The sequence below is a fragment of the Molothrus aeneus genome, chromosome 2, assembly GCF_037042795.1.
Source record: "Molothrus aeneus isolate 106 chromosome 2, BPBGC_Maene_1.0, whole genome shotgun sequence".
In the NCBI taxonomy this organism is placed as follows: Eukaryota; Metazoa; Chordata; class Aves; order Passeriformes; family Icteridae; genus Molothrus; species Molothrus aeneus.
The window spans coordinates 90,617,151-90,641,840 of NC_089647.1; the positions used below are offsets into that span (position 1 = coordinate 90,617,151).

Sequence of the window (24,690 nt, forward strand, 5' to 3'; positions counted from 1 at the left end):
TTAATAGTATTTTAAATTATTTGTTTTTATTACAGGGTTGATCTTTGGAATGCCAGTAACTTGAAGTTTGGTGACGAGTTTCTAGGAGAGCTGAGACTCCCTTTGAAATTTCTCAGACAGTCCAGTTCTTATGAAGCATGGTATTTGACATTTTTCTTTTGGAGAATAAGTAGAAACATATGTCTGCTCTGAAGACTTAAGAGTATTACTGCTATGTGATAAAGTTTAAATGGATTTAATTTGTATCTTTTTTGTAAGCAAGCCAAAGTAATCTTAGCAAGTGTAAGAACAAGAAGTTTTGATAATGTGATTAGAGGTTTCAGTCTGCCTCTCTGTAGCGTGTGGGAGTTCTAGTATGTTGTTTTTATATTATTTACTGCAGTTCATCAGCAGTGCTATGGTTTTAGTGTGTGGGTTTTTAATCATATCTACATAAATCTTTGTGTTCAGAACTTCCCATGTTGCAGTTGGTGCAAAACAGACTGGCAAACTTAATTAAGAAGTCTGATTCAGAACTCTCAAGAGTTTGATACATATATAAATACTTTGTGTATCTGTAGAGTTTCTCTATGCTCATATATACCCTGAGAAAATCTTGTGTTTCTAAGTTTCTGTCCTATTTTTTGCATATCAGGTATTTTCTGCAGCCCAGAGATAATGGCAACAAGTCATTGAAGCCTGATGACCTCGGTTCCTTAAGGTTAAATGTGGTTTATACTGAGGACCATGTTTTTTCCTCAGACTATTACAGTCCTCTGCGAGACGTCCTGCTAAAATCTGCAGATGTTGAGGTAATTTGCTTGTGTTGTTTGTTGTTTACTGGCAGATCATCTTCACAGGGCTCTCTGAAGATTTGTCACTATCTTGCTGACACCATAGTTGTGTAATTACCAGAGAGGTCAGCTCTTCCTTTTCAGACCTCAGAGCCTTGTTAAGCTCTGCATGTCCCTTGTGCTTGTTTTCAGTCCTTGCAGAGATCTTTATCTGCATTCTGTGGGTGAAGGCAGACCCAGGAACACAGTGGTTTTAGCAGCAGCACATTCTTGGTGATTTTTTAATTTCAATTGTTTACCTTTACTGGACAGGAGCAGGTTTTTTTGCATAATTGGGAAAAACCCAAACCAAGAACTAATATTGAAACATCAGAGATTTGGACCATGTTTCCCCTTATGTGTACTTTTTACAGTTGTATTGGTGCTTTTGTTTTTTCACTAAAAGAACTCCCTCTGTACTCACTGGGACTTGAAATTGCAAAGGATTAGATAGAGTTTCTTTCTCTTCACTTGCTTCTCAGGCAAGTGGCATTTACTGAAAAGACAGCCATTATAAATGTGGGAGATAAGAAGAGACTGTACTGTAGTAGTTTTTTAATTGCTGCCCTCTTGTGACCAGAACTTACAGCCCACAAAAACTGGGATGTGGCATCCACCCACGTTATATACAGACATTTGGGTAACTGGCCATTGCAACTGTTGTGGGGGGTTCTGCATTAAGAAACTAATGGGAATAGAAAGAAAAAATGGTTGTTCTGGAAGGATTTCTCAAAGTTTTTATCTTCCACTGTTCAGCCTGTTTCAGCATCAGCTGCACATATTTTGGGTGAAGTTTGCAGAGAAAAGCAGGAAGCGGCCATACCTCTGGTCAGGCTTTTCTTACACTATGGCAGAATTGTGCCTTTCATAAGTGCCATTGCGAATGCTGAAGTGAAGAGAACTCAGTAAGTACCAAAAATAAACTGCTGTCAAAAATACCTAAACTGCATTGGCTAGTGCTAGAATCCTCCACTCAGTTTCTAGACATAGGCAATTTCAGAAGAAAATGCTGGGGTCATTCCTGTTCTTCCTAGCTGTGTGGTAGAGTTCTTTCTAAATTCTTTCACTGCTTTCAAGATCTGGTTAATTTGACCTTTAGGAGGAGTTCCCATCTTTTTTTGTGGAAATTATTTGCAGGACTATTCTAACATGTGAGAGCAGGGATTTTTACTCAGTCTTAAGTATATATGATAACTGAAATTCTACATTACCTTCAGCTGTTCATATGAAAAAATTTCAGCTTTATTGTGTGCTAATAAATCATTTAGTGCTGAGTGTTTGTTGAATTTGCTCAAAACAACAAGCAAGTTTTTTCCTAATCATAAATATTTAAGGCAAGCTGTGTGTCTAGTCATCCCAGTTAGAGGGTGAAGGATTAAGGATGGGATTGAATCTGGATGGGAGGGCAGAAAATGAAGTTGAGTTTTTTCAGCTGCTTCTTTTGAATTCCTTGTTTGACTTACTGGTGTGCTGATAGTTCAATAGTGTAGGATCTAGTGTTCATACCAAGCAGATCCTAAAGAATATTTGCTGCCACAGTCCTTCTGCCTGTGTAGTCATGCTCTTGACTAACAGTAGAAGAGACAATTGGGAGTCAAGTGGAATGAGAGATACTGACTGTAAACTTGCTTAGTACAAAATAAAGTCTTTGTGTGGGTTGGCTCTTTTCAGAGTGTCTGAGGGATCAAGTGTTTTCTTTCCTGTCCATAGGTGTATTTTTTCTGAACTCAGGTTGACTGAAACAGCATGGTTTGCTGTAGCATGAGGAAACTTGCTGATCCCTAGTTAGTCATGTTAGTTTGATAAAAAAGCAGCAAAGATACATATTGTAGATGAGATCATTGGCTATGTACCTATTTGCATAAAGTAAATTGCTGAACAGGGAGGTACAGGTACATAATAGAGGAGTTGGCTGAAGCTTTATCAGTCACAGAGGCTGTGTGTCTAATACAAGATGAGTTCTGTGCAAGATATATTTAGGAAAACCTGAGAGTCTGAAAAATGCTACCTTGCCTCACAGTTATCAGGTCTGAACTGGGGTCTGCATTGTGTTATCACAGAACAGTGCTCTAAGTCCCTTAGAAAATATGGCAGTGCCATTGGAGCCTGTGTTTTCTTCTTCCTCCCAGCTCACAAGTACTTATTTTGTAGGGGCAAGTAGTAGGTCATGTGCAATGTCCAGCGTAGTTGTGAGACTAAAGTCACTGCCTCTTTCCCTTACTCAAATTAGCACTGTTCAGTAGCATGTGAAAACAGATGTGTTTCCCAGATTTGTGCTGTAGACCTCTTTGATTTGAGCCTGTGTGTCACTGTGTATTAGGATAGTGCACTGAGCACACAATGCTAATGCAATGAAGATCTGTAGTCCCTCTGAGTTTTCCAAGGCTGCTGCTTTTCTGTTAGACCCTGAAGTGCACTAAATGCTGCATGACTACATTTAATGGCAGGCTGGTGTCAAAGGGAGGTTTTGATTGTGTATTCAAACCTAGAATTCTGTGACCTTTCACTGCTGCTTTTACTACCATGTATTAGCAGTTCATTACAAAGAGACTAAATTACAGAAAACTGTTCACTTCCAGAGACCCAAACACCATTTTCAGAGGAAACTCGTTAACTTCCAAGTGCATTGACGAGACAATGAAACTGGCAGGGATGCATTATCTGCAAGTTACACTAAAGCCAATTATAGATGAGGTAAGAACAGTTCAGACTGTTTTTTGGTAAAATATCATTGTAAAGGCCTTCAGGGAACAAATACTGTTTATAACTTATAATTTTAAGAACACTTTGTAAGAATAATGTTTAATAGCTATTAATAGCTTGTTTCTGCATTAAAATCCTGTTTGTTAGGTTAGCCACAGCTGAGTTCCCCAATTCAGAAACAGTTGGATTGCATTAAAGGAAAAGTAAAATTTCTATTTATTAAGCCACATTACCCTGTTTCATAAAAACTAGCATATATTGTTTCTGAGAAATTAATAAATAGTATATCCAATAGAAAGCTATTGTGAAGCTATAAATAATGCATTTCATCCAGTGGGTTTAAAGGGATGCAGTTATTCTTAGATAACTGTGCATGTGATGCACATATTGGAACAATGGTTTATTATCTCTACAGTCCAGAACGGTGGGTGTGGGTATTTTAGTGCTGTAATTGGGCAATACTTTCAGACCACAGACTTCCTTTAAATGATTTGACAATTTCTTCAGCTGTTCTTGTCTTAATGTTTCATCAGAGAATGTCAAGTTTTAAAGAATATGGATATACTTTCAAAGTTGACTGTTTTGGAAAAAAATAGGGCTTTGCTTGAGAAAGTCCAAAGAACAGTTCTGCATTTCAGTTGAAGGAAAAGGTAGAAAGAATTAATGCTGCTTTTTGGAAAAAAATAAAGATCACACATAATTTACCTTTGTTGTTAAAAGAAAATACTGTTTATAAAGTTGACTTTTGCCTTTTATGTCTCATCTCAAAAGCTAACAGATTAAGCTTTTTACAAAACTTTTTGTACTTGTAGATAAATTTATATTTCAGTTGTTAACTATGTATTTTTTCCAGATCTGTCAGGTCCATAAACCTTGTGAAATTGATCCTGTGAAATTAAAAGATGGTGAAAACCTGGAAAATAACAGGGTATGCATTAGATTTTGAAGACAGTCTCTGTTTATGCCATCAAGTTTAACTGAGGTCCTCAGAAGTTTGATCTTGCAAATAATTTTGTCATTCATTAACATGCACTGTAAGATTTCTTGACACCACCCTTATAATTATTTCACAACAGCTTTACATTATGCTATAAATGCAATACCTGTAGAAAGCTAATGAGTTCTCCTGCTGCCCTGAGGACAAGGATAACTTAGCCTGTGGCTAACCTGGAGAAATGGAGGCTCAGGGGAGATCCCTCTCTCTTCAGCTATAAGGAGGTTGTAGCAAGCTGGGGGTTGGCCTCTTCTCCCAAGTGACAGGATGAGAAGAAGAGACCTCAAGCTGCATCAGGGGAAGCTTAAAGTGCATATTGGGGAAAAGTTTCTTAAGGTTGGTCAGGCACTGGAACAGGCTGCTGAAGGAAGTGGTGGAATTGGCCTCCCTAGAAATGTACAAGGGGCTTGGGGATGTGGTGGACTTGGCAGGACTGAGTTAACTGTAGGACTCAATGATCTGAGATCTTTCCCAGCTTTAATGATTCCATGATTCTGCTGATGATGTAGTAAACAGTGCTAGAGGAAGGAATGATTTGCCATACTGCTGCATCATTTAATGTTTGGTTTAATAGGAATGATATTTTTACTCTTCTTGAATATGTGCATTTCCCAAACAGTATAATTGAGTGAGAGTTTGTTTTTCGAGTGTATAATGTTGAAAGTGGGAATCTTTTAATGATGCCACTATGAATAAAACCAGGAATAGTGCCACTTTGCACAGCAAAAAATTATACTAATTTTGTCATAATCTTTGCATTTTTTCAGGAAAATCTGAGGCAGTATGTTGATCGCATTTTCACTGTAATTACAAAATCTGGTGTAAGCTGTCCTACAGTGATGTGTGATATTTTCTTTTCACTGAGAGAATCAGCTGCCAAACGTTTTCAAGGTGAGTTTATATATATAATTTTATTTTACATAACTGATAGCTTTTAAATGTAGGTGTAGTCTAGCAGTCTGCATAATCCCTGTTGAATTTAGTATGTGAACAGCAGCTTATACAAAATAATATTTGCAGTATGTTAATGCTGTTTTTGCATCATTTATTCATTCCACAAAGGAACATGATTTTTGATGATGATTGGAGTTTTTTTCTTAAACATCTTTCTAAGGAAAACAGCATTTTATAAGATCATTATGATGGTCATTTATAGGTTCAGTATTTGCAAAGCATACTGTCATGGTTTGACACTGGCACAATGCCAGTGCCTCCATGAGAATACTCTCTCCCTGGTTTCTGCTGTGAGATGTGACCAGGAATAAGCAAAGCAGGCTCCCACTTAGGAAAAAAAAAATATTAACTAAACTACAAGAGAAAGGGAAAAAAAAAAGAAACACACAAGGAAAATGAAAACTTCACAAATACATCTCCTCCTCCTCCTCCCCACCAAATTCCCAATACAATACATCCCCCACATCATCGACTCTCGGTCCAGCACCACCCTTCAGAATATTCAATCCTCACTTCATCAAGAGGAGAAGGAGTCCTTCTTGTGCCAATGGTGACCTCTTCCTTTCATGTCCAGCGCTCTCACCACTGAACACAGACCAGAGCTGCTTCTAGGGTCGACTTTTAAGGATGCTTTGTCCCACTCCAAAAAGGCACAGTCTCAACTTTGGGACGTCTGTCCCTCCCATATTTTTCACCCCCTGGGGCCGAGGGGTACCCACACCAAACCCTCTTGGTCCTGAGGCATTGCCTCCCCCTAGAATGCAGTCTCTGTATCACAAGGAAACATGGCTCTGTCCATGGCTACACAAAAAGAGTCCAGCATAAGCTACTCCATCATCTCTTCCACCTGAGTTCTTCTCTATTTCTCTCGTGGCCCATTTCCTCTTATCTCATCTCTATCTCTCTTCTCATTCAGCTCCAGGAGGATTAGCATTTGTAAGGTTTCCATCATCCAAGAAAAGGGTTAAAAATCTGAGGCACTGTCTGTCCAGAACTCCCACGGCTGCCCAGCCGGGCACCTTCTCGCACCCCCCCCCTCTCCTTCTCGGCCGGCCACTATTGAATTTCAAGGTGGCACAAGCACAGGCACAGGGTCTCTCTCTGTCTCTCCTGGACGGGGGGGTGGCTGCCCGATGCCTCTCAGTGCTCCTCCACCCCTCCATCCTGCAGGGGCCTTCCCCTCCCTTCTGGCCAGGCCCCAGCCTACCTCACCCAGCCCCATGGCTGCCCCTGGGCCTACCTCACCCGGCCCCATGGCTGCCCCTGGGCCTACCTCACCCGGCCCCATGGCTGCCCCTGGGCCTACCTCACCCGGCCCCATGGCTGCCCCTGCCCCGCCCAGCCCGCAGCCGCGCAGGGCAGCTCTGAACCTTTCCCTGACCAGAACCCAAGAGAGCCTCCCAGGGGAGAGCCCTGCTTTAACCCCGTGTGCTCAGAGGCGGGTCCAATGTCCCAATGGCCACATTAGGTGCCAATATTAAAATCTGAACATCCATTGGCCTAACCACAGCATCCCAAAAAACATATTTCCTGTCAAACCACCACACATACTCAATTTTCAAATATTCATGATTTTGTAATGGCTCATTCTGCACATTCCATGCAGCGGAATTATTTTCTGCTTATATGTAATAAAATCTGTAATAAAAGCCAGTCTATAAATTGGAGTTACTGCAAGCTCACTGCTCTAGGAGCCCATGTGCTGCAAAGGTTTTCTGGCTGTCAAGAGACAGCTCTTTCCAGTCCTCTTAGCTGTTTTGACTCTGTGAGAGTAAGTGGGCAATGTAAAACCAGAATTAAGCAAAACAACCAAGCTATGTATTTTCATGATGGGAAGCAGATTACAGTAGGGAAGTTTTAGAGAGAGCAATATGAGTTCAGCTTTTAAATAGTCACTTTGGAGTAGGCAAGCTCAAGCGGAAAACCATAGACTGTGCTGTTGTGCTCTTTATGTTTAAATAAATACATAAAATGTATTTTTTGTAACTACCAGCTGGAATAGACACATTAGGAGTCTGTGCAACACTTGTGCTCAGGGCTATAAGTAGGTAACTGAGACTTGGCCTCTGTGCTGAACATTTCATAAACTGTGTAAATTATTCATCATAATTCAGTGCATATATGGAATAGCAGATGTCTGTGAAATTCCCTGTGTGGTGGAAAAGTGAATGGTGTTCTTGCAGCTTATGTTATGAACCTGGTTATTTTTTAAAGAGGCTCTCATTGACGTTTCCTTGGGTTAGGCTAGCTGATCTCTGGCTCCAAATCCTCTGTCATCAGTTAATCCTGTAACTCGCAAATACATACATTATCCAGCACATGCTGGAGTTAGCTCTCTCAAGGCTCTGATAATTTCATGAGGCTTTTCAGGAAGGATTATTGAAATGCTGAGTAGAGGTATTTTTTTCTTTTTTAATAGGTGACCTAGATGTAAGGTACACAGCTGTCAGCAGCTTTATTTTCCTGAGGTTCTTTGCTCCTGCCATTCTTTCTCCAAACCTCTTTCAGCTTACACCACACCATCCAGTAAGTACTGTATCTTTTTTTTCTAGCTGTGTTTATGGTTCTGTCACCAGAGTCTCTCTGTTGAGATTCTTTCTTCAGTTCTTTTAATAGCCTTCAGGAAAAGTATCTTTGTTAGTTCAAAGATCTGTTATATCTGTCTTGGATATGAAGCATATGTTGAATGATTTTGCATGTGAAGAACTTGGGAGATGTTGGAAGAAGAGTGAAATTTAAGGACAAACAAGGTAGATGGTCTAAGCTGATGTGGAAAAAAGGGCCACTGCTTCATTCTTGCCACATCACATTAGTGCTGGCTTGATTGGCAGCAACGATGGAAATATTTTGGATGTTAAACAACATATGGCAGGCTTCTAGTAGTTGTTCTTATTGGGAGTGGGAAGGATGTGGACAGCCTTGTTTTTGTTTTGTAAGTGATTGCCTTTGGATCTCTGAAGCTATGGAGCATGATGGCTTACAAGCAAAAAACCTTTTAATATAAAAGCAATTTTTTTTCCTGCAGTGTTTTATTGAGGGTCTTTTCCAATTTTTTGTTACTCTTCTGCAAGTGAAATAAGAAAGAAGAAATATAGTTTATCTTCCTCTATTCATTATTTTAAATAGCTATTCCATGTAATATTGTTCTCCTTCCTAGGATCCTCAGACTTCTCGAACTTTGACACTTATCTCTAAAACCATTCAAACACTAGGCAGCTTATCAAAATCTAAATCTGTAAGTATGCTATTTTCATTTGATGACTTAATTTAGGAAAGTGATTTTTAAAATCTTTTATCATTAATTGTAATTAAGCCTTTAAAATGCTTGAGTTGCACTAGGCTCATGCAAAACTGGTTATGATTGCTTTGATTATAAGCCTCTCATGTTTAGAAGAAAACTAAATCTAGATTTCAGTAAAGCAAAATTGTGTTGCCAATCTAGAAGTCTGTTTCAGAGCTCTTCATTCCTTCCTTTGGAAGAAAGACAATGCTCAGGAGAACTTGTGAAGTTTTCTACTTATTTGTGATACGTGATCAGCAGCTCTACAGGGCTCAATAGATTGTTTCAGCATTTTAAAACTCAACTGAGAAAAGTCACCCAGTAAAGGAAAGGGCTATGCTTTCCTTTTCATAGCAGTTCAGTTTTCTGTCAGCGGTGACATTAGAGCCAGATGCCCATACTCTGGATGTTTGATTGAAATAAGTGTACCTAAGGCACCACACTGCTATAGCTGGTGGTAATTTGGGGTGATTGGGGTCTTGTTAGGATTCACACAGGTGACTGTGATTCCTTCAAGACAGCAGAATTACTTTTCTTACACTTATTGTCAGGAGGAAAAATTAAAACCAAAGCAGAATTTGGAAGCATTTGAAGAATGCCTTATTAACTGTAGTAACTGAACATACGAAACGCATTTTGCTGCCTCTCTGAAATAAAAGTTTGGTACTACTGAATGTGTGCTGTATAACATGAAAGTAGCACTTTGCTTATTTTACTTCTGGCAAGAAAAAAAAGCCCTGTCTGTCTGCAGTGGTTTTCCTCCTGACCTGCTGCTATTAACAATAATATTTTCTGTATAAACTGTATGATGATATGCATGGTTTTGGCTTTGTATTTCAGGCCAATTTCAAGGAATCTTACATGGCTACATTTTATGACTATTTCAATGAACAGAAATATGCAGATGCAGTAAAAAATGTAAGTAATACATGTGAAGGTTCTAAAAATCCTACTGTGCTGTTGAAGTTGAATCCTAGAAAGCAATATACTGTTGATAAACCAGGAGGTATGTTGAGAAAAGCAGACTCCTGATAACTAATATTCAAGAAACTTTTATGAAATTATACACATGTCAGTATTAACACTTCTTTGCATCTATTTCTAGTTAATAAATAGGTTGGATTGACAAGCTGCTGCTTAGAGCTTTTGAGATGTGTGTACTTTGTAGAATGCTGCAGATCTGTGATGAAAACTGCTTCGTCCAAAAGAAAGTGAAAGATCCATAAAACAAAAGAGAAGCACAAGAAGTATTGGGCCTCTGCAGTTCTACTGCTTGAGAGCATTTGTGCTATTTTTATGTTACAACCCAGGAAACCTCCCAAATTCCTCAAGCTTCTGCCATTACCTTCTGTTTAACTTCTTTTACAAATAACTCTCGTAGCTCTGTGCTGTGCAAATGCTGAAAGATTTTAATTTGGGTAGTGCGATCCTGCCATTTTTACATCTGCTTTTTGTTCACCTTTTAGTTTCTAGATCTAATTTCATCTTCAGGAAGAAGAGATCACAAGAGCATAGAGCAGCCTATATTGCTTAAAGAAGGGTAAGTATGCATGTGCAACAAAACCATCCACTTGTGTGCTTACTACCATTCTAAGGCAGCCATCTCTTTTTCTGCCACTCCTATTCCAATCATGCAATCAGAGAGGAATGTAGGAGAATTCTTGTGTTGCAATTTCTGCTCTCTGTGGGTGCTATAGCTGATTCGAACATATTTTCATTTGGTTTAAACATCTTAATATAAATGTGTTTTGAAATAAGTGGAGGAAAGAGAAGCCTGTAGAACTGAAATAGCTTAGCTAAGGCAAAATAAACTCAGCATTGTATTAAAATCAAGCTGGGATCTTCTTCCTGAATTCTGAATAAAAGCTGTAAAATTTCACTGCGAAGATAGTGGAAGACTGTGAAGAGAGATACTGAATAACTTAATGAGAGCAAAGCCTGCAAACAGAACTTGCTTTTGCTGCCCTATGAGATACATATGCTAACTATTATCATGGGCATTTCAAGGAAAATTTGACATGCACTTGGAGCAGTTTATAGTTTCAGTACCTTTCCTTTTTTGGGAAGTATGTTCCATATGCTGTCTTAGTTTCAGATACCAATTGTTGGCATTTTTTGTTACAAAACTGGGTTGTTAAGATCATCTAAGTGCACATTAGAAATAGCTTCTTTGAGCTGAGAGGAAGAAAGGAAAAAAATCCAAATTTGTCAGAGCTCAGTAAGCTCAAATACTGTTTGAAAGTTAGCCCTCATCATTGTTTGAAGTAATGCAAAACCTACATTTTCAGTGAAAACATGACTACCTCTTCTATTTAACCTTGACAGTTCACTTCTCTGATAAACCTCTGTCCTTAGAAGCAATTTTGTCTGATTTAATTCTGTACATTTATCATCCTTTTGGTTTTCAAAATAAATTTATAATTTGTAGCATTTACCCTCTAACTGTAAAACATTTTTTTCTGCCTCTGTCTTTCTTTTGCTCCTGTCTGATATTTTTCTGTCTTTTCTTGCTCGGCCTGTGGCTGCTGTTGTAAGGACTCTTAAACTAACAGTAAAGAAAGTTGATGGTAATAGTTCATGCAGGTAAGATGGTAGAGGCAGTTGCTGCTTTGCTGTAGCTACTGGCTGACAGCATGTCCTTTGCAGCAGTAGATTTGTCTGACTTAACTTTGGGGAGGAAGTACTCTGTTTAACCATTCTGAAATGCCTGTGTAAACCCAGCACAGAACATTTAGTTACCCATTTCTTGATGTTGACCTTTTATTTTATTTTCCTTTAAAAAAAAAACCTGCTGTAAATAGAGAATAAAGAATTTCTATCTCTAGGCAGGGCACCAAGAAGCACTGTATGGATCCTGAAGAACTTATTGAGAGTGAGGAAGAGACCATGCATTTTCTAGGTGCTTCTTAATTAGTAGTCATGGAAATTATTCTCAAGGTTAAGAAGTGGCCTTCAGCAGTCAATTTTTTTTTTTTTTTTTACATTTTGCATTATTGCCATATTTTGTTGTGGGACTTCTCACAGCCTTTGATTTGATTCTTTTCCAGACTGAGTGGCTGTTTAGTGAGGTTTCTATTTGCCTTTGCAATATGTTTCCTTGCTTTTGTGTTTTTAATCTATCTTTACCTCTATTAAGAGTATCAAATGGAAAGCTAGAGCATAAGTACTTTTGAATGAAAAGATTAGTCATTGGCACTTGGGTTTGCTGACATCAATCATGCCATCACTGCTCAACAGCTGCCTGCCTGGTTCTTTCCAAAAGGAAGAGAATGAAAAGGAGAACTATTATTTTTGTTGGTGGTGAAAAGGGCATGTCAGTACTTCCAAGCAAAGCTGAGGTGGATCCAGATTCAGGTCTACCATAAACATGAATAGAAACAGTATCTCCAACCACCTTGTACTGAAATGGATTTAATCTTGGACTTTTTCTCCTTTGTGCTTCCATTTGCTCTGACTTCTCATTTATTCTGTAATTGCTAGAAACAAAGAAGTTGACCTTATAACTTCTGTGACTTTGAATGCTAGTCACCTATCTCTGGAAAATAAAAGCACATTTTTCTCTTGGCTATGTCACCTATGAAGAATTTAATCAGAAATGTGCTCTTAGCTCTGCCATATGGAGTTTGCCTTTTCCAAAGAAGGGAGGCTCTGTAGGAGTTTGCAATTTTAAGTCACCTTTAAGTGTTGGCATGAGAAGGGTTAGAAACTAACTTGAAGAGCATGTTGTCCTGCCCAAGGGTATCAGTTCTTCCTTTGAAATTTGCCTTAACATGGAATTATGAGGGCTACTGCCAATGGGCCTGGTAACAACCTGAATCACATGGTGTTATTAAATATTTCTCAAGTATTCCAAGAATAAGGACCAAGACAGAACTGTCTGACCATTTTAAGAATGAGAGATGTATAACTATAACCAGTTTAAAAAAAAAAAATCTGCTGCTGAGACAGTCTTTGTTAGCTTTTGCCCACAGAGCTTGGAATGAGCAGCAGGCACCAACCCAGCTGGTTACAAAATAGTTAAAATCTGAAAGAACTTGTGTTTTTTGTTTGAGCTTTAAACATACCTGTGGTTTGGTCAGATGTATTGTAGTTATTTGTGACCGAAGGTACCAGAAGCAAGAAACAGTATTAGCTGTTCTAAGCATTTTAGCTCTGTTATTGAAAAATCTTAAACCAGGTCATTTGCTGTTCTCTCTGTTTGCTCTTTGTGCTGTGTAGTGCCTTCCTACTTAACAAAAACTACTCTGTAGTAAGTAGTTTTTACCCACTCCATTATACAGTTCTGTATTTGGCACAATAGTTAATGTAATGTGTAGAGTAGCTGTTATCAACTCTCTACTGCATATGGACACACATTTTTATCTTAACAAATGTGATGCTGAGCACTATGAAGTCACCAAAGTCACATTGAAGCTTTTGGATTGACTTAGTGGTTAGGAAAGTGGTGGATGCATCACAGTTTCCCAGCAAACTAATTTCACAATAAACTCATTGAAGTTTGAAATTAATTAAAACTGACAACTCAGTAAATGAACACCCCTAATCTGCTGAAAAAGTGGTGGGGGTACTGTACCTTCCAGCCATGAGATCACTTTGTTACTGAAATTGCATTTCAGCTGCAGTATCTATGTGCAATTGCAAATGAGGCTGTGGAACATCCTGATTTTGTTTCTAGAGCTTGAGAGTGATTAAAGCATGTAAGGGTACAGTCCCTGTGCTCCAGAGGCTTTACACCTGCCTTTTAATTATTAAACATAATCTAAACTTTTTGAGCTTTCTCACAGCTTAAAAAAATAAATGAAGCTTGTAGAGTCAACAGGTTGAGCTTAGCAGAGCAGTACTAACAGTGTTCTGCCTTTTTTCTGCTGTACTAGGAAACCATTTAGCTGGATTTGTAACTGCAGAAAGGGCACAAACTGCAGCTCAGTTAACTAACTTCAAGTCAAGTTACATGTCTTGCCCCTCATCTAGATCTGGAAAAAGGACAGACCTAACTAATAGATGCACCAAACCTGTCCAAAGGTGACACTTTTCCTTGCCAAGAAAAGACCTCAGTAATTAGAAAACACTCTGTATCCCCTCCTAAAGCTTTGCAAGTGCTACAACATATCTATATATATGCACATTTATGTATAAATCTCCATGCATAGGCATGTATTGTAACAATTGGTGCCCTGTTTACTAGGTTCATGATCAAGAGAGCACAAGGAAGAAAACGATTTGGTATGAAAAACTTCAAGAAGAGATGGTTTCGCCTGACAAACCATGAGTTTACCTATCAGAAAAGCAAAGGTAACAAAGGTTTGCCAGTCTTGTTTTGATACATTGAAGCAAAGATTAAACATAAGGATTGTGTAGGAGTAGAAGACTGAGATCCAGATGTGAAACTGTAGAAGACACAGTGCAGGCATGTCTGTCAGCCTGTATGTTCTTGCTCTTCTTTTAGTGTCTGTATTGACAGTTAGAGAAGCTTCTTGGACAGCACAATACCCTGTAAGTTAGCAAAGTATTTGATAATATTTCTCCAATATCAGTTATTAACATCATCTGTAGGTTTCACAGTTACCTAGATTGTCCTAGGAAACAAAACATACAAACCTCAAGCTGGAATTTGGGTTTGTATTGGACATTCTCAGATGCATCTCAGGATGTGCTCATAAATTCTGTATCGTGTTGGCACAACTGGATACAGTAGACAGGAATTCACCTGCAATCTTTGAACTTCAAAAACGTGTTCACTTAATGTTGCCTAATAGCAAGGATTTACTTTTTTGCAAATTGTTCCTGTCTGTTCAGTAGTACACAACAAATACCACTTCCTTCCATCATGTAAGTACATAGGAAGGAAGAAAGATAAGGAAGTGTGTTCAGATCATGCCAGTCATTATTTCACTCTCAGCTTTGACATCTTGCATCACCACTAGTTCAGTTCAGCTGACAGGAATGATTTATTTCATTGTCACCTTTGCAGTAAATATACCGTGTCCTGCTGCAGTAATCAGTTTCTAAGAGGTTTGCTAGCATAAGGTAGTGCAGCTGAAAAGAGAAATGTGCTTAAGATAATACTTAAGGACCATGCTAGCAAATCCCTGCAGAGTGAAAGATTTTCCCTCTTTTCTTATGCAGTCAAAATGATCTTCAAAGAGACTGAATTAGCCCTTGGAAAAAGGGCAAAAGGTGAAGATGAGTTGTGAGTAAGTGGCTCATTATCTGTGTGTCTGTGTTCTGCAGGTGATCACCCTCTGTGTAGCATTCCAATTGAAAACATTCTGGCAGTGGAAAGACTAGAGGAGGAATCCTTTAAAATGAAAAATGTAAGTAGGTCATCTTCATTAATGTATTTGTTAGGCTGCTCCAGATCCAGCAGCCTAATCGCCTTTTTCCCTTCTGTAACCTGGATTGGGTTTCTGTTGAAAGATGAACAACCACAGCTGCTTGTTCTGTATATAGTAGCAGGAGTTTCCAAAAGTACAGCCCATTCAGATTCTTAACAGCCCAGTCAGCAGTCTCTGGGTTTCATGATCTGCAGCACACTCAGTACTGAGCGCTGCTGATCAGCTGCCATCTCTGTAAGGTCACACACAGGTAAGATGATCGAGCCCCTGCCCTTTCTGCCAGGCCTCTCTGGTGAGGAGGAACTTGCTGCTTATAACTGTGAAGGATCACTACTTCTTTATTAGCTATTCGGTTTCTTTATTGGTTCATGGATTTGTATATTTATTATTTAATTTGGGTTAGGTTATGTACCAAAACATCTGTGCTGTGCTGGTATGGTTTACCATTTTGGTTGCCACATTAGGGAATAAAATACAGCTGTATTTCTCATGCATGGAACACTGCTGCCAACTTCTGTATTGTGTAAGAACAGACTCCATCAGTTTGGGTGATGTTGGGAGCCTTTTTCATACACCTCTGCATGTAAAGCTGAGTCTAGGCCTTAAAAAATTGTATTTAAAATTAAACATAGAAAGAATTCAGGGTTCTTTTTTTTTTCCAGTTCCAAACATGCACCTACCACAGACTTAGGTACCCATATAAATGGTTGTGACTTTTATCTTTTTCTGCCTTTAAGTCCTTCCTGCCATCTACACTGCTTGTGAGCACCATGAAGGGCAATGCTCAATCCTGCCGTAGATATTAGGTTCCTCAAACAGCTCTTTGTTAATAGTGAAATACAATTCTAGGCTCTTCAGTATTTCCCAGTTTTAGGTATGATTTTGGTAACATCTCTCTCTCTCTCTCTCTCTCTGCCAAAATGTGGATTAAGTTTCTGTTCCACCTGCTTCTAGAACACATCTCAGTTGTACTGTAGTTTGCTCTAGTGTTTATAACTCTACTACACAGACAAAAACCAACCAAGCTGCAAAATAATTTAGGCTATCAGAAGGCAGCTATAACATGTAATGAACTGTACTCTGCAAACTAACTTGTTTGAACTGAAAGCAGCCACACAGTTGAGATAAAACTCTCACTGTCTGTAGAGAGGAGTGAGCTATAATTCTGTAACTTATGCTGAGTGTACTGAGCTAGACTGAGCATCCAAAATATGTCTGCATTGTGAAGATTTATTATTGGAAGAATGTACCTTCATTGTTAACATTAAAAACCCTGTGCTGTTTTGGTTGCTTAAATTCAGTATTACCTGGGAAATCAAGGTGACTACATCCATTCCAGAAAATACGGTTCAGTCTTTCCATTAACAGTAGAAAATAATGTTACCACCTTCTTGTACTAATATATTCCTATTTTTCTTGACATACATAAATAGATTACTGCAGCAAGATCAGAATTCTCAGAACACCACAGCAGATGTATTTGCAATGGATATTCCCTTGTGGGTGCCTGTGTGATAAAAATTCACATTTTGTATAAGTACTCTCAGTGTATCTGTGCTCTAAATTGCACCAAGTGTGTCTTTCTCTCTCATGTTAAACCTGCCTGTCTGGCAGCAAGGCAAGTAGCCTTCGTTGTTCTTAAGCACAGTTTGGGGAATGTGAGGGTGGCTTTAAGTACTCTTTGGGTCTTCTGTGTTGTTTAAGAGACAACTGGTGGTTTTGGTAGTGTAAAGGTCTTGCAGCCACTTGAAATTCTTGGCTTAGTTGTGGGCTCCTCAGTAACTGTTGCCATATGTTGGATCACTTTGGTTGGTATCCCCTTACAGAAAACCATACTCCTTAAATCTGTTCCTTGTTGCAGTGCAGGAGGTTCCATTTAGCCCAGCAGGACATTAAAATTCTTTTCCTTGTAGCTCTGTGTTAATAGAGAGTTGAACTGCATGCTCCTGTCTTCCTTTTTCTTCCTTCCATCCCAAACTCAAATTGCCAGTTATGCCCTGAAGAGTTTTATTGAAAGGACTCTTTGGTGTGTAATTGGCACTGTTGGACTGATCCCACCAAGCAGTTCCTACACTGCCATGGTGCATTGTGCCTTTCTTTCTAATCATTGTCTGATACCATTAGGGACTAATATCAGACCAATTGTCTGATACCAGTAGTTCTTCCCTGCTAAATCCAGGGAAATGATTGTTTAAATTTTCCCTTTGCTATTTGGCATGATGCACATTTGAAAGTATCACAAAGGAAGAAAGGACTGTGCTTGGTACCAGTCTGCAACATTCTCCCAACCAGCTAGATGCAGAATTCAAGCCAGTCTTCCAGGCCTATGTAACAAACAAAGGCAAATTTCCATTTTGTTGAGTCTGGTTTGTTCTTATTGTTTGGTTTGTTTGTATGGGTTTTGTTGTGGTTTTTTTGGGTTTTGTGTGTGTGTGTGTGTGTGTGTGTGTGTGTGTGTGTGTGTGCACCTCTCTGGTTTTCTTTTTCAAACAGCACAATGAAACCAGCTGTTTATAAAATTGTATTCCATCTGGCAATGTAATGTCTAATGATTTGAATAATTAAGTGAAGAAGTAGAGGGGAGAAGGATAATTTAGGCATACCTGTAAGAGAGAAGAAAATGCATTAAAACTAAGTATTTGCAGAAGCTAGAGGAAATGAAGGAAATTTACCTTTCCAAAATTTGCAGCCAGGATCACTAACTTGAGCTTAGTAATCTTCAGTGTGTGATCAGTGTAATCAAGCAATAAGGCTGTGCATCAAAATGTTCCTTCTTCAAGAGGAGGAAAGTAAATACCCTTCTAGGTTGCAAGCTGTTTTGAACAGACAGGAGAGCTTTAGATAAGATTTTCAGTGGTCAAGCTATAACACAGAATTAATGTGTAATTATTTAAACCACCGGATGTCAATCAAAGAGAAACAGTATTTCTGTGATCATCTAATAGCAGCTATAGTTGGGTGCAGAAGCATGGAAGTTACTAAAAGGCAATGGTCATGCTGAAAACAGGTACTAGAAGGACTAGAGAAATGGTAATACGAAGGCAAAGCTGTCGCTAAGGCTGGATCCAGACTCTCGCTTTTCTCTTTTCTGCCTCCTGCTGATGAGTATTTCCTTTCAGGCCAGCACTGGGTTCCTCTGTCAGCCTTCCAAAACTTGGAGTTGCAGCATTACTAAAATTGCTTCCCTGAGGCTGACAACAAGTCTTGTTGAGACCCAAGCAGCAAGTTGATATTAGCTATTTGTAAATCATCTCCTACAGGAATGGTATCTTATTCCTTGTACCAGGTGAAAGGTCTTGTTCTTTTAAGGGCACATTTGCTGCTTGGTTGTATTTGTGTTGAAATGTATTTATTGGTCCATTCTTTTATTATGCTGTGTTTTTCCTGCAATAAATCTTCACTCTGATTCTAGTCCTAGGTTCACTGACTCACTCTGGTGCTTTATTCTGTGCTTTATTTGCAGATGTTCCAGGTGATCCAGCCTGAAAGGAGAGTCCTGTATATCCAAGCAAATAATTGTGTGGAGGCCAAGGACTGGATCGATATCCTCACCAAAGTTAGCCAGTGCAACAAGAAGCGCCTGACGGTCTACCATCCCTCAGCCTATCTCAATGGCCACTGGCTGTGCTGTAAAGCTACTGCAGACAACACCCCTGGCTGCACACCCTGCACAGGGTAAGGGTTTAATGTGCCGTGGCAAGGTGACTTGCAGGGGCAAAGCTAACCAGGATTTGCCAGGTGTACAGGTGTTCAAAGGCCATCTCTTGGTATTCCTGATTCTGCATGTTTGGATTGAGATGTTGACTTTTTAGAGTTAGAGATGGTAATAGGAGGTGACTGTGGAATTAAAAATACATTGATTTTGATCATCTGTCATTAATAAAAATGTCCAAAATCCATTCAATATCTTGTTTGTAAATTCCTGAAGCATTCATCTGCTGATAGATTTAATTCTAAACTGATTTTTTCAGGGGGCTGTTCATGTTCTCTCTTAAACAAAGATGTACTGTCTGGTTTGTAGGAAGTGATTTTCATCTAAACTGAGAGAAATCACAAGACTGTAGTCGTAGACTAAGATACAAGACCTGGGTAGTTGGAAGTTCAGTGCTTTGGCTCCTCCATCTGGCTGTAACTGTCTAATTCACCATAATGGCTGGATACTGATACAGTCTTCTCTTTCAAGTCAGTGAAAGGGTGCTGGATAAATAGAGGCATAAATAAATTTGAACTTCTCTTCTTTTGGGAAAGAATTGAAGGTTTTGAGCTCTGTTACACACAATATGTTGGCTTTCATGAGAACTCACTTTTACTTTGTTTTCCCTGTTAAGTGCTTCATGTGCCATAATACACTGTTTAGCATATAACTTTTACCTCTCTTCCTGATGCTTACAGAGGCCTGCCAGCAAATATACAACTGGATATAGATGGAGATCGAGAAACTGAGCGCATCTACTCTCTTTTCAACCTGTATATGCCAAAATTGGAAAAAATGCAAGGTGAGGATTAAAGATCATTACATCTCCAATTCACTTACCAAGGCAAAAATGCCTGTGAGAAGTTGGATGTTCTGGCTCAACCAGCCTTGCAGATCACATCCTAGAACATAGTGGCCTTTATTCCACTTGTTTCCCCTTCTGCTGTCTTGAGGCAGTTGTGTGTATTATTTTTGGTGCAGTCTCATGGTCTGTAAAAAGTTCTTTGCGTACTAACAGTTGTTTGAAATACGGTCTTAACCACATCATCCTAAAATAGCATAGGCACAGGGCGTTGCTTGGAGGCTCTGAATTGACAAAGCAGAGCCAGCACTGAACCAGAGGTTTACTGATCCTGACAAGAGCTTGCACCAGCAAACTTGAGGTTTCAGTGGAATATGGTTTTGTGTTAGCAGAAGTCATGTGCACGCACATTCCCTGATTCAGAGCCTAAGAACAGGCTGGATACAAATGGTTTCTTTGGAAAGGCTCTTTTAGAATTACCCATCGAGGATGACGTGTGGATGCCTGTGAAATGTTGAAAAGGGGAGTTTTGGCTGGGAAACTTTCAGGAGCTGAGGGAAGAAGAGAAGTGATGGAAAGGATAAAAGAAAGGAGGGACAGCAGAGGAAGTTGGTACTAGTAGGCATGCCAAGAGAAGTATCCGGTGTACGCAGTGCCAGACTTGAAATCTCAGTTTAGCACAGGGAGTGGCAGGGAAGCCTTCACTGTAGCACTGATCTTTAAATAGGACTTTATTTTATAATATGAGATAAGCCAGTGGTGTCAAACACACAGACTGAAAAGCACTTTAATCTGTTCCTGGCTGCTGTGCAATTGCAAACTCAAGATCCTCACCACTTCCGAGCTGTCTGAACTGGTGCCCAGCTTTCCCCTGTTCCGAATCCTCTCTGCCAGAGCCAGCATCGAGTGTCAGTGCTGGGGAAAAGGACGCAGGTCTGGCACAGACAGTGCAGCAAGGGGAAGGCAATTTGAAAGCTGAGACTGGGACAGCAGTAAAGCTAGAAGGAGAGACAAAGTAAAATACTCTTTTTTCCCTTCTTTTCCCTTCTTTTCCCTTCTTTTCCCTTCTTTTCCCTTCTTTTCCCTTCTTTTCCCTTCTTTTCCCTTCTTTTCCCTTCTTTTCCCTTCTTTTCCCTTCTTTTCCCTTCTTTTCCCTTCTTTTCCCTTCTGCCCCCACTACAGTGCAGGAGTAGATCACATGGGAACTATGTTGCAGATGTTCATGTGTAATCAATGTCCAGATCTCTTATTCAGGGGGCTCCCTGCTAAGATCAGAAGCATAGAAGGATAACTTGCCCCTTTGGATATGTCATAAAGCAGGCAACCAGGCAGTAGTTATGGCATATTCTGCTTATGCTTATTGTATGAATCTTTTAGGGGTAATGTGGTAAAACGCGACTACTTCAGCCTGTAATGTTTTCAAATTCAGCCTCTGGTTGCTGCCTGGGGTTGGAACCTGTCCCCACAAGTGAGTACTTGACTTTGTGCAGACCAAGCAGGCAGCACAGTGGCAGAGGCAGGCCTGTGTGAGTTTCCAAATGCGTGCATGGTGTGCAGATAGTGACAATTGAGATTAAAGCATTGTCTGTGCAGCAAAGGACAGCTTCCCACCAAGCCAGGAGCAGCTGCCAGGCTTGCTGCCCCTTCTGTACAAGACGAGGAGGAGGGAACAAGCATGGGACACCCTCTGTGCCTCCCAACTGCCCAGCAAAACTTATGCTGTTGATGTCAGCCACAGTTCTGTGGTGGCCATACAGAAGCAAACCAAGAAACTGTATGAAGCCCAGACTGAATATTTTTAGTCTGCTTGTCTTGCTTTTTTGCCTCCTGCCTCATATCTATTCCTGTACTTCATTTTTTTTTCTCCAGAGGCCTGTGGGAGCAAATCTGTATATGATGGACCTGAAGAGGAAGAATATTCTACATTCATCATTGATGACCCTAAGGAGACATATAAAACACTAAAGCTGATTATTGAAGGTGTTGGAAATTTAGAGCAGGAGCACGCTCAATATAAGAGGGATAAATTTAAGAAGACAAAGTATGGAAGCCAGTAAGTGCAATGGGTTGTACAAACAGGGGAGCAGTCCTGGAAGATGGTATTTCCCTTGCCTATGCTCTGGGTTTCACTGTATTTTGTCCAAAAAAGGTCCTGCAAATACATACAGAATAGCACTGTGACTTAGTATTTATATCACAATATTTTAAAGCACTGAAGTGAATTTTTTAATGCTTGTTTTTAATGCAGTTTCATTCATAAAATTTAAATTTGGGTTTGTTATACTGTTGGTTTTAAATTTTGAGCCCATGCTGGTGAGCTGAGCAGTAGTTAATAGCAGAAGATAGATGTGTTTACCAGCTTATCTTGGAGTGTTGGTTTAAAAATGGAAAGAGTAATTGACACAGCCACATGACTGTATTTAGTGTACACATAAAGCATTCTGCATATGGCTGACAAAAGAGAGGATCAATTCAGTCAGTTCTAGCTCAAGTAAAATGCAGTATTAACATTACAATTACAACTCTGAAAATCAAATTTAGGGAAGAAGTTCCTGTGTGTTCCACCTTCTGTTCTGACATTTTCATGTCCTGACAATTGGCTCTATGTGTAAAACTGGTTTTTTTCTTTTCTTTTAGAGAACATCCCATTGGTGACAAGAGCTTCCAGACATACATCAGGCAACAGTCAGAGATCTCAGCACATTCCATATGAAGTGCAAAGGAAATCGCAGGACAGTGCTGAAGGGTTGATTAGTGATGCTAAATAGCAAAACAAAAGGGAAGCCACACATGTAGCAAAATGTATGGATAAGTGTCAAGCTTACAAACTTTGAGACTTGGTAAATGTATTCTCTTTTCAAGAAACTGTTATAATAGTTGCTATGCACTTTATTCATCTGGTTATTGACAGATGATAAAACCCTGCCTTCTGGGCAGTTGTCATGTGTATTTTTAAATTTGCTTTGGTTTCTTGGAATCTAGTGATCAGTTCAATGATCAAGGTGTGTGGACTTCATCTTGACAACTCCCCGCAATTCCTTGTGTTTTGGAAACCAAGCATGCTGCTAATATGCAGCATTTTCTAGAAAGGTTGTTTGTAACTGTTTTTTGTTCCTGATTAATGTATATTATGGCACATCCCCTGCGTGCTCTCTTAGGAAAAGCTTAGTAACACTTTACTTTTAATGCCTGCATTTAGAAAAGAAGCAGAGAAAAATCCCTCTGGTGTAATCCTCTACATTGTAGTGTGTATTCTGAGCAGGCCAAGGAGCAGGCCTTTTGTTTTTACAGCAGTGTAATTTTTGCTAACTGTGCACAGTTTTTAATAGAAATTCAAATCTGAATGGTACTCTTGATATTTTTGAGATACGAAGTCATTTCTCCAGGCACATTCAGCAGACTTTGGATTTGAAGATGCAATCTCAGCAGTGTAATAAAACTGACTCTCATAAATATGAGTAGGAAAGAGATGAACTCATGTCAGAGCTACATGTCTCTTACACAGTCCAGTGAATGGTAATCTTTGAAAGTCTGCCAACTGAAAGTAAAGGTAAGCTGATTTTGATGACCTTTTATCAGCACAGTGAGAAGGACAAATAGAATATGAATCTGGCAGCTGAGACATGCTGATTCCCAGGCACAAAAGTCGTCAGGATGGGTTTTCTCTAAAAGGATGTTTATGCACTGGAGTCCATGCTATCCTAGTACCACTTGCTTTTCTGGAAAATAGATTTCTACTTTTCCAAAAATGTTTTTAAATACTTTTTAAAGGAGACTTGTTAAATGATATTTAGTATATTAACATGCATAGTGATAACTTGGTAATACTATGAGTATAGTAAAAATGGAATGAGCTGTGTATCTCACTAATACCAACAAAAGGAGAAGGAATAAAGATCTTCTAAATATTCAATGCATATTTATGTATGCTGTTTAGCTGTACACCATAATTTTTCTCTATGTAAGGGTCTGATACACAAACATCTAGCTTTGATGGCTTGGAAGCCTGCATGATGGACTTTAGGCCTCTCTGGGGTAGAAGCTAGTACAGGTTTTAAGCTGAGTTGGATCAGAAAGCATTGATCAGTTTAATGTGAAGATGTCTGTCTTTGCTTCATGTGTTAAAGAATAATTCTTAACTGTGTCCTCATTGCATCTGACATGATTTAAGATGGCTAAAGTACTTTGAATGCCTCTGTTAGTGATGTTCTTAGGAATTAAGTTTTGGTTTTGTTTGAATATATAGTAGACCACCTTCTAGTAGATGATAGATGATCTTTTATTCATCTTCACCCAGCAGACTGGGGAAAGGGAAGTAATGAAGCGTTGCAAAGATGCATTTAGGACTCCAAGCTTTTAGCTGCCATGAACTGCAATTTTTAACATGTATTTGTAACTTAATATTGTTTATAAAATACTAATGACTTGTAATGTGTGTTCTACTTGCCAATTAAAAGAAATGGTTTATTTCTGAGAACTGTGTCCATGTTTGGAGTCTTTTTAAATTCACAGTGCCCCCCAGCATGCCTCTTGGCACATCATCTGCTGAGAGTGGGGGCCATGGGTGAAGATCCTTGTGAGTGAAACCTGCCAAGTCCCATCCTTGCTCCTCATCCCATCCCCACCCACCCCTTTTCTTGTCAGCATTGCACCCGTGGGACTCTACAGTGAGGCAGACTGGGCATCTGAGCCATCCATGAACTACTTTAGCAAAGAAAGCTTGCTCAGATAGGTCAACATCTTGAACTGGTTCCTTGTGTTACTGCAGAGTAACTGAGCTGAGACCATGTTGAAAGGACAGGGTGTCCTAGGTGGACTATATGATGCTTTTATCCCCAATTGTCTTGTTCTGTTTATGCTGAATACTAAGTTTTGCACCTTTAAGACTTGTTCCAGGGAGTGAAGGGAGGAGAGAAGAAGCTGCAGTTTGTTTTCAGACACTGCACTCACCCCTCCACATTCCTGCTCCTGGACTGTGTTGTCTGCGGATGGACAGACAGACAGCGGGACAGAGCTCTCCTTTGCTTTTAGTTAGTTTAGCTAGCTGAGGCAAAGAAGTTCCCTGAACTGTGGGTTTTTTTTCCTTTTTCCCTTTTCTTTGGATCTGTTCAAACCT

General features: G+C 39.5%; 1 protein-coding gene across 1 annotated transcript in view; it reads left to right on the forward strand.

Annotated features, from left to right (window-relative positions):
* Positions 1–24,051, forward strand: part of RASA3 (RAS p21 protein activator 3) — a 130,157-nt gene extending 106,106 nt beyond the window's left edge. Inside the window, exons 9-24 of the mRNA XM_066545280.1 lie at positions 36–140; positions 635–791; positions 1,569–1,717; positions 3,392–3,506; positions 4,369–4,443; positions 5,277–5,400; positions 7,883–7,989; positions 8,621–8,698; positions 9,584–9,661; positions 10,210–10,283; positions 13,929–14,035; positions 14,975–15,057; positions 18,542–18,753; positions 19,471–19,574; positions 21,444–21,627; positions 22,212–24,051. Of these exons, the coding sequence (XP_066401377.1) occupies positions 36–140; positions 635–791; positions 1,569–1,717; positions 3,392–3,506; positions 4,369–4,443; positions 5,277–5,400; positions 7,883–7,989; positions 8,621–8,698; positions 9,584–9,661; positions 10,210–10,283; positions 13,929–14,035; positions 14,975–15,057; positions 18,542–18,753; positions 19,471–19,574; positions 21,444–21,627; positions 22,212–22,287 (1,828 nt within the window). The 3' untranslated portion in view covers positions 22,288–24,051. The remainder of the gene's footprint in view (positions 1–35; positions 141–634; positions 792–1,568; positions 1,718–3,391; positions 3,507–4,368; positions 4,444–5,276; positions 5,401–7,882; positions 7,990–8,620; positions 8,699–9,583; positions 9,662–10,209; positions 10,284–13,928; positions 14,036–14,974; positions 15,058–18,541; positions 18,754–19,470; positions 19,575–21,443; positions 21,628–22,211) is intronic.
* Positions 24,052–24,690: the final 639 nt, after the last annotated feature.